This window comes from Triticum dicoccoides, chromosome 5A, assembly GCF_002162155.2.
Source record: "Triticum dicoccoides isolate Atlit2015 ecotype Zavitan chromosome 5A, WEW_v2.0, whole genome shotgun sequence".
In the NCBI taxonomy this organism is placed as follows: Eukaryota; Viridiplantae; Streptophyta; class Magnoliopsida; order Poales; family Poaceae; genus Triticum; species Triticum dicoccoides.
The window spans coordinates 648141635-648151475 of NC_041388.1; the positions used below are offsets into that span (position 1 = coordinate 648141635).

General features: G+C 52.1%; 2 protein-coding genes across 2 annotated transcripts in view; both read right to left on the minus strand.

Moving 5' to 3' along the window:
* Positions 1–396: 396 nt before the first annotated feature.
* Positions 397–2067, minus strand: LOC119303725 (UDP-glycosyltransferase 91D2-like). The gene has a single exon (XM_037580862.1). The coding sequence runs from the start codon at positions 1875–1877 to the stop codon at positions 492–494; it is 1386 nt and encodes a 461-aa protein (XP_037436759.1). The 5' UTR covers positions 1878–2067; the 3' UTR covers positions 397–491.
* Positions 2068–3462: 1395 nt separating this feature from the next.
* LOC119303726 (UDP-glycosyltransferase 91C1-like) overlaps positions 3463–9841 on the minus strand; it is a 25199-nt gene continuing 18820 nt past the window's right edge. The window contains exon 3 of the mRNA XM_037580863.1: positions 3463–4041. Coding sequence (XP_037436760.1) covers positions 3551–4041 — 491 coding nt within the window. The 3' untranslated portion in view covers positions 3463–3550. The remainder of the gene's footprint in view (positions 4042–9841) is intronic.

The following is a 9841-nucleotide window of genomic DNA, read 5'->3' on the forward strand; positions in this document are numbered from 1 at the left end:
CTAAACCCAATGTAGTCTGTTTTAAAGACACTTGTGCTTCTTTCATCTGGAAAGGGGTCATCTGGGCCTCCAAAGCTGTCATTTTAGGGTATCGCTGGAAGGTAACATGACCATGTTTTTGGAGGATTGTTGGTCACCGCTCCTTTGGTCAACCAGCAATGGGACTTGTATCATATTGCCAATGAGGTTAATAAAACTATACAGGGTGTCTCAGATGACCGCCAAGTCAACTATACGCCTATCTCTACCTTCCTGTTGTTTTGAAACTGAAAATCCCTCCTGAACTTTGTGTGTTCCCATGGTTGTTTTCTCAGAATAAATTAAAGACTAGAGACAACTTGAGTAAGATGCATATGAAGAAACCACTTGAATGTGTTTCCTGTATAAGAACTTGAATCAGTGCACCACCGATAAATTCTTTGAATGTGTGGTTTCCAAAGTAATCTGGAACGATTTTACTGATTTAGTATTTGGCAGTAGTGAAATTGTCATCAGTTCGTTGCACCTGCGGCGGAGTAAGATCTAAGCTGCTGCACAAACTCGTCGATGTATCTCTCATGTCGCTCTGTATCGGCTACCACCTCCTGCATCCTCGCTGCGCCTGCTACGAAGCCCCTCCTGGCCTCTCCGTCAGCCATGACGGCCCGGACCGCCGCCGCGACGCCATGGCGGTCGAACGACCCGTCGTCCTCGTCCCTCGCCACCTGCAGCCCCACCTTCTTCGCCTCCATTTGCCGCGCGTTCGGCCCCTGGTCGCCGAAGATTGGGAGCATGACGAGCGGGTGCCCGAACAGGAGGCCCTCGATCAGCGAGCTCCGGCCGCAGTGCGTCAGGAACCCGCCCACGGCCGCGTGCGCCAGGATGCCCATCTGGGGAACCCACGCCGTGGTCACCAGCCCCTGGCCACGCGTGCGCTCTTGGCAACCAGGAGGGAGGATGTCGGCATCGACGGCGGCCGCGCCGGGGCCGCTGGGTTTTCTGAGAGCCCAGAGGAAGCGCGTCCCGGCGAGCTCCAGCCCGAGGGCCAGCTCGTGCACCTGCTCCACGCGCAGCGGCACCTCGCTCCCCAGCGCCACGTACAGCACCGAGCCGGGAGGTTGCGCGTCCAGCCAGCGCACGGTGGCGTGCTCTGCCCCGCTGGCGGCGGCACGGCGGGCTGCATCGGCTGAGGGCGGCAGAAGGCCGAGGGGCACGACCTGCTTGCCGAGGATCGTGGCCGCCAGCGGGAAAGACTCGGGCTCCCACTCGACGCAGCTCCGGATGGCCACGACCGTGCACCTCTCCTTTGTCAACAATAAGCGCTGCATGATGGACATGCCCGACACGCCATGGTTGCTGTAAATCGGTTCCCTCCCCTCTTGCTCATAACGGGGAGGAGCGCGCGCTCCGTCGTGCTCCGACGGCTGGCTGTGACTGAGCACGGTGGCGATCAAGGCAGCGGTCGGGGGAAGCATGGCGGACGGCACCCGGTGCTCGAGGGCGGCGGCGGCGGCCCAGTGGTGGAAAGTGTCGGCGATGACCCAGTGAGGCGTCGTGGCCTCGTCGGCGCACGCGGCGGCCAGGTACTCCGCGAAGGGCGCGGCGAGGCCGTCGAAGGCCTTCCAGTGGAGCTCCCGCTGGTGTGCCGGGACGTCGTTGGTGGACTCGGCGCCGTCGGGGAGGCCGTGCACGCGCGGCAGCGGGAGCGCCACGAGCTCCACGCGCGGCGCCGGCGGCGGGAGGCGCGCGAGGTTGCGCGGCGTGGAGACGTAGGACACTCGGTGGCCCCGGGACGCGAGCCGCTCGGCGAGCTCCATGTACGGGAGCAGGTGGCCCAGCGCGAGCCACGGGACGATCACGACGCGCAGCGGCGAGGATGATGATCCGGCGTCGTCCATGGCGAAGATCAGGAGGTTGCTAGCTCGTCCACTTGGCGGTGCGTGGCCTAGAATCGGGAGCTTGGTGGTGCTCTCTGTTCGTGCTCAGTGCTCTGCTCACGCGGTGGACTTGGCGAAATGAGATTCCGTGTATTTGTTGGGTAGTGTCGAGTGTCGACGCTTACTTCCACGCCCGGCCGCAGTGGTCAAGTAGGACTGTGCTACTCGGCCTCACCTGGAGCGGTGTATCTTGTTCTCACATTTTACTTGATTTATTTTATTAGTCTTTTCAACTATGTTTGAGAAGAGGTGTTTTTGTGGACTGCGAGGTGTTATTGTTAGTCATTTCAAAAATGATTCTAAGAAATCAAGAAACAAATTTCACTCTTTTTAAACACATGGTTTCACTCGTTTCAAAAACAATTTTCACTGATTTCACTCTATTTTAAAAGTGAAATTCACTCATTCCAAAAACTGATTTTACTCGTTTATAAAAACAAATACACTCAATTCAAAAAATAGATTGGAACCACACAAAAAAAATCAACCTGCAGGTTTTTACGCGAGGAATTTGGTTATATAATAAGTTCGAGAAATCAAAATATGGGTTTAAAAGACATAGCTGATTTAAGTTAGGCAAGGTGGAATAAAATGGTGGTTTTGTTTGGAAGAGAGAAGAGAGAATGAGGAGCGCATGCATGCAACTCTGTTGTAGGCCAATTATGTAGGAATTTCATAGGATAGGGTTCAATAGAAAAAATTTCTTTAGAACTCTTTAATTTGTAGGAATAGAATCCTATTTTCATGAAGGAATTATTCTTATCCTGTATATTTCGTAGTAAAATAAATATTAATCTAGACTCAATGAAAAAAGTCTTATGATGCGAACCAAAAAACATCTTTTTTTTCTATTCCTCTTCATACGATTTAAGATACATGTTATCTTATTTTTTATGATTTTTTTGTTCGTACAATTTTTCTATCCTATAAATATAAACCAAAGGAGGTCGTAGTGTCTCACAGGAAGTGGTAGACCACATGACCTGGCGTAAATAGACATACCTAGGAGAGTGTGCACAATAAAGTGAAATGCTCCTAGCATGGAAACCCTATTGCACGAATTTTGGAACAGTCGAGTGGTGGGTTCCCTTGTCATCACATACCGTCGCCAGTAGAAATGTCTTTGCGCAGCGTACATACCAGTTTTTCTTTTCTTATTTATTTAAAGACAATCCTTCATTCAGCCTTTAAGACCGCACTGGGTTTGGAAGAGTAGAAGAGAGTGCATACCAAGGATCCACCATGCGAGGAACTTCTGTTCATATCCATTGGGGTGACTAATGGCATTGTAGATGTTGATGATTTAATTCTTTTTAGTTTTAGGATATTTTATGTTATTGTTGTCACTATTGGATCCTAATCGAACAGAAAAGAAAAATAAATGACTGATCGGCATAAAAAATCCAATCACCTTACACATAGTCGCCCCCAAAGGAACATCATAGATCCTAGTTGTGGTAGAACTGAATGGACACATGGGTAGTGATGTTTATACTTGGTAGTAGTATCACAAAATCTTGAAAATTATATCCATAGTACAATACACAATTCATGAAGTCTGAGGTAATGAGGGGGTTGAGATTCACTGACTTCATCTTAGCTGACTTAGGGCCATTAACCCACCTGTCAGTGGCTCAAAGCGAGGCAGACGCGACTGTACGGAAATGGCCTTCGGCGGTGTAAGATCTAAGGCGATGTACAAACTCGTCAACGTACCTCTCCTGCCGCTCCGTATTAGCTACGACCTCCTGCATCTTCGCTGCACCTGCCATGAAGCTCCTCCTGGCCTCTCCATCAACCATGACAGCCCGGACCGCGCTCGCGACGCCATGGCGGTCGAACGACCCATCACTCTCGTCCCTCGCCACCTGCAACCCTACATTCTTCACCTTCATTTGCCGCGCGTTGGGCCCTTGGGCCACGCAGATGGGCAGCATGACGAGAGGGTGCCCGAACAGGAGACCCTCGATCAGCGAGTTCCGGCCGCAGTGCGTCAGGAACCCACCCACAGCGGCGTGCGCCAGGATGCTCATCTGGGGAACCCACCCCGTGGTCACCAGCCCCTGGTCACGAGTGCGCTCTTGGAAACCGGGAGGAAGCATGTCGGCGCCGTCGTCGTCGACTGCTGCGCCGTTGGGCTTCCGGAGAGCCCAGTGTCGTGGTTCTAAGTCTGACAATAAGATAGGGGGGTTAGGGATGTAGAGGCAAAGATCTTAGCTATGAAGGAATCGTACACACGAGTTTTACGAGTTCAGGCCTTTCTCGGAGGAAGTAACAGCCCTACGTCTCGGAGCCCGGAGGCGGTCGACTGGATTATATGCGTGTGAGTTACAGGGGGTGCGAACCCTTGTCCCTGAGGAGGGGGGTGGCTTATATAGAGTTCGCTAGACCTCTCTCACCCTCAGTTACAAAGGGTTTAAGGTACATAAAGATGGAGACGTTACTGGTAACGCCTGTATTTAGGTGCTATAAATGACAATTAAGCTTACAAGTAAATGCTCGACCGTTGTTCGTGCAGAGTGACTTTAGCTCTTCTGCCCATAGAGTGACTTTTGTGACGGTCGAGTGACATTGACTCTTCCGAGTGGAGCGTCTATGGTCGAGTGGATGATGGTACTCTTTGAATGATCCTGGCTTTAGGGTGCTGTCCTAGGGTAGGATGTCTGGGTCAGGTCCATGACCCTACCCTAGGTACATAGCTTCATCATTAGCCCCCGAATGGTTCAGGGTTTGAGTGGAGAAGGAGTTGATAACCCCTCTGATTTAGCTTTTGTGCTTTGAGAATATCTCACCCAAAGGTCGAATGAACCTTTATAATGACTTCAACTGCTTGTTCAGTCGCCTTGATCCATTCTTGGTTTTGTCGAGTGAACTTTCATTGTTAAGTTTCGAGTGTTGATATGGAACAAATCTTCCGTCTGGTGGGTTGTTCTGCCATCTGCGGATTTCACGGGATTCGAATTTTGGGAAGCGCTCTGGGCGGGGGAGGCCGCGGTAATCGGGACGGATTAGGCAGGTCGCCTCGATCCCCGTGCCACCTTTTTTGCCATGTATCACGCGCGCGACTGTTGCGGGATTTGATAAGATCGTCTAGGCCTACAAGTCAGTCACTCGGAAGTGTCCTTATATAAAGCACCGGACCGGGGCTTTTGAACAGTGCGCCCTCATTCTCCTTCCTCTTCCTCAGATTTCTCCGCTGCACCTGCTTCTGCTCTCGGTGCCGTAGCTCCGCTCGGACTCGGTTCGCCGCCATGGGGAAGGAGAAGACGGTGGCGTTGGAGCGTGCGAAGAAGGCGACGACGAAGGCGAAAGGGAAGAGGACCAGCCGGGGCGGATCCTCGTCGAGGTCCGGCCTGCCGCCTGGCTGGATCCAGGGCGACTGGATCCGCTCGACGATCAGCCAAGATGACATTGATGATCTGGTTGAGGGGGGACTGATCCTCCACGAATCGGCGCGGCTCCCGGGGAACGAGATTGAGCCGCGGCCACAGGAGGTTGAGTGCGTTCTCCTCGCCACTCATGTCGACCGCGGGTTTTCTTTGCCTCCCCACCCTTTCTTTCGTGGTTTCTTGAACTTCTTCGGGGCTCAACTCCACCACTTTACTCCAAACACCATCGTGTGCCTTGCTGCTTTCGTGTCCATGTGCGAGAATTTCTTGGGCTGCCGACCGCACTGGGGTCTCTTCAAGCACATATTCACATGTCGCTCCCAGACGGTCAAGAAGGCCAATCCGAGTGACGAGAGGACGCACGTGATACAGATGTGCGGGGGCCTTGGAATTCAAATGAGGAACAAGAGCACCTTCCCAGCTATGATCCTTCCCGACTCGGTCCGGGGCTGGCAGTCGACTTGGTTTTACTGCAAGGACCAGCCGACCCTGGGTCAGTCGAATGGACTTCCCCCCTTTTTCATGGCTCGAGTGGAGAAGCCCTCCTTCTTGAGAGTGATCCTAGAAGAGAAGGCGCAGGTGAAGGTGTTGGTCGAGCGGGTCGTCCAACTTGTCCGTGACAGAGTGACTGGTATGGACCTGCTGGAGGTTTTCCTCAGTCGACGCATCCAACCACTCCAAGCTCGTGACCATCCGATGTGGATGTACTCGGGACTCGAGGATTCCACTCGGATCCACCCGGAGGATGTTAGTGAGGACACAGTGGAGAAGTGGCTGAGGGGTATTACCAGCAACAAGGATAACCCCCGGGGGTCCAGGAGGGTGGTTCCATTCGACCATTTGTGCCAGCCGGAACAGGTATGATTCTGCACTGTCGAGTGTCTTCTTGATTTACTATGTAACATCTTGTTGACGGTCGATTGTCTTTCTTTTGTTCATTGTCTTTTCAGTCTCTTATTGATATGTACTCGATGCCCAATGGAGTGCAGGAGCAAAATGTCGAGGAAGAGGCGAGCGGGGGCGAGAGTGGCGAGTGGCATTCGGATGCAGAGGAGGACGAGGAGAGCGACGACCCGAGTGATGAAGAAGAGGTCGACTCGCCTTCTCGCAGAGAAAGGAGGTCCAAGCACGCTCACGACCCGGCGAGCACCCCTAACCTGGCGACCGCACCGACTGGGCAATCTTCGAAGCGCCCTCGGACGTCTTCTCCGGTGCTGACTAAGAAGGTATTGAAACAGCTCAAGACTGCGCCGCCTCCTGCGCCAAAAGCATTGAAGGACACATCCTCCAAACCACCGAAGCCCAGAATCAAAGTGACCATCCCCACCATCTCCGGGTAATCATCTGGCCCAATCTTTTGGTCGACTTGAGCAACAGAACATAACCGACTGAATGTTGACATTTGCAGTGCTGCTACATCTGGAACTTCTTCCTACCAATACCGAGATGAGGAAATGGAAGACGCGGTTACCTCCAACCTAGGTAAAACTCTCATGATCTTGTTCTTGATTATTTGGTCGATTAAATTCTGGCGATTCACTTGGGGTCAATTGATTTATTTGCAGCCCCACCCAACGTCATCGAGCTTCCGGATGATGATGAAGATGTGGCCCCTAGGCCTAGAAAGAACGAAAAAGTAGCAACTGGCAAGACATCTCAGCAGGGACCGATGCCAACACCAACCGTCCAGCAATCGGAAGACGCAGGTGGGGCCTCTGTAACTTTTGCCGTCCCATTGTCGAGTGAGCGCCCTGCACCGTCGATTGTACCGGTGTTTCTTTCAGTCGTCCAATCCCATGCTTCGGAGCTCTAAGCTGCCGCACCTGGGTCGTCTGCCCCCTTCTTCACCAACTACCATGTTTCGGAAAGCCAGTCGGCCGCGGCTGCGGAGGCCATCCGTCAGACTAACGTGATGATGGAGCAGATGAAGACGGTGCACGAGAACAACCAGGCTGCTTACGATGCCAGTCATACAACCAGGCTTTTTTCGGGCCAATGTCTAGGTAAGTAGGCTTTCGACTGACCTTGTTCTATTAGGATATGCTACCTGAAATATTTTCTTTCATACAATCTCTTATTGTTTGCCTCGAATCTGTACACTCAATGGGTGTTTTGTTATCTTTAGCATTTGCGCTCTTCCACTCGGCCTGGGAGAGTGGGATCTGAACCGGTGGGGGCACGCTAAGTGCACCCACTGGGTGTAGTCCCCGAGACTGCAGTCGAGTGCGGGTAGTCGCCTGGGGTCTGAGTACTTTTCCCTTTCCTTTCTTCCACTCGACCCGGGCGGACCGGCCGAGTGGGATCTGAACCAGTGGGGGCACGCCAAGTGCACCCACTGGGTGTAGTCCCCGAGACCGCGATCGACTGCTGGCAGTCGGCCGGGGTCTGAATAGTTCTTCTCTCTTTTTTTTGGGCAGACCGGCCGAGTGGGATCTGAACCAGTGGGGGCACGTCAAGTGCACCCACTGGGTGTAGTCCCCGAGACCGCAGTCGACTGCGGGCAGTCGGCTGGGGTCTGAGTCAACTTTAAAGTTTTATTCACTCGGAAGTAAATAATCTTTGATCTTGTCGATTGATATGTCTTTTACCTTCTGCAGAAATCTTGTACTCTCATTTCTAAATTAGCCGAATTTTAGGAGAAGTAGAGGCAACTCAATCTTGACTTGGAGCTGGCCCAACAAAAGTTGAAGAAAGCTCAAGATGAAGCTGCTGGTATGGAAGGTAACTGCCTGTCGACTGTTCGCGTCGATCATCCTTTTTAAAATATTTCTTCGATCTCTTGTTTGATCCGATTGCTTATTTTGCAGAGAAAATGAGGTTGGCTCTGGAGAAGAAGGACTTAGACCTTGCAGCTGCGTAGAAGGAAGCTCAAGATAAGACTGCCCTTGCAAACCAGAAGCTGGCTTCGGTCGAAGTGCTGGAAGAAGAAGTAAGCAAGCTGAAGTCATGTCTCACTGAATCCAACCGAGAGGTAACTCGTCTGAAGAAGGATAAGATGGCTCTGAATGAGAAGCTGGAATCCGCGACTCGTAAGAGAAATGACGTGGAAGCTTATCTGAGAACCTTGTCAAGAAGCTCTTTCTTATGTTGGAAGGTACTCCTTTTAATCCGACTGCTCTACTACTTGTGAGTTAGTCCAGTCCAGTCAATTCACTAACTCCTTGACTACAGAATTCTGCCAAAACTTTGAGGAGGAGACTGGACGGATCGAGACAGGTTTGGACCCTATTGCTTCTCCAGTCGGTGACGAGGCTGCCATGAATGTGCTTCGTCTGGAATCTCGTGTCGCGAGTGTGACAAGTTACCTCGCTCGTCTGAAGGTGGCAGTTTCATGGATCGACTCATCACTCTGGCCAAGGGCGATGCTTCAAAATGACCTCGAATCTCTGATGACTCGGCTCAATGAGGTTCCTGGTCGAGTGCAAGAGTGGAAGAAGTCCTCTGCCCGGTATGGTGCTGACGTGGCGTTGTCCTTGGTAAGAGTCCACTGCAAGGAAGCTCGCGAAGACAAGCTGACAGCGATCAAGGTCGCCAACACCAAAAGGCACGATTTCCAGTCCTTTATGGAGACTTTCATAGCTACCACCACTCGGATTGCAGATGGAATCGACTTGGACGAATTCGTTGAACCTGCCAGCCCTCCTCCTGCCGAATGAACAAACTTTGAGATCTAAACTTGCCTTAAATTTTCCTCGGGATGCCGAGTGGTTGCTGTAACCATTAAACTCCTTCGGGCTTGATGCTCGAATACTTTTGATCCGTCGCCTGGAAATTTTAGGATCTATCTGAACTTGGTTTATTTCTGAATATGTTTGTATTTGCCTTCGTATGGAATTTTCTCTTTGGGATGTAGCCCTGAAGTGGAGAGTCCAATCGACCTGCGTCTCGTCGTCCCTGTGGGCAGGGTTGGGGTGCACGTTGTATTTGTGGCATAGCTCGGAGAAGTAGGCCACGGTCGACCTGCACCTCGTCGTCCTTGCGGATGGGGATGGAGCGTACGTTGTACTTGTGGCGTAGCTCAGAGAAGAAGGCCGCGGTCAACCTGCACCTCGTCGTCCTTGCGGATGGGGATGGAGCGTACATTGTACTTGTGGTGTAGCTCGGAGTAGAAGGCCGCGGTCGACCTGCACTTCGTCGTCCTTGCGGATGGGGATGGAGTGCATGTTGTACTTGTGGCGTAGCTCGGAGTAGAAGGTCGTGGTCGACCTGCACCTCGTCGTCCTTGCAGATAGGGACAGATTTTAAACCTTAGGAGAATACTGGACTGCAGCTAAGCCTCCGAGTGGGAGGGTTGATCACCACTCAGTAGGATTTTTTTAAACTTAGGCGAGTACTGGACTGCGGCTAAGCCCCCGAGTGAGAGGGTTGCTCATCACTTGGTAGGATTTTACAAACTTAGGCGAGTACTGGACTACAGCTAAGCCCCCAAGTGAGAGGGTTGCTCACCACTTGGTAGGATTTTTCAAACTTAGGCGAGTACTGGACTGCAGCTAAGCCCCCGAGTGGGAGGGTTGCTCACCACTCGGTAGGATTTTT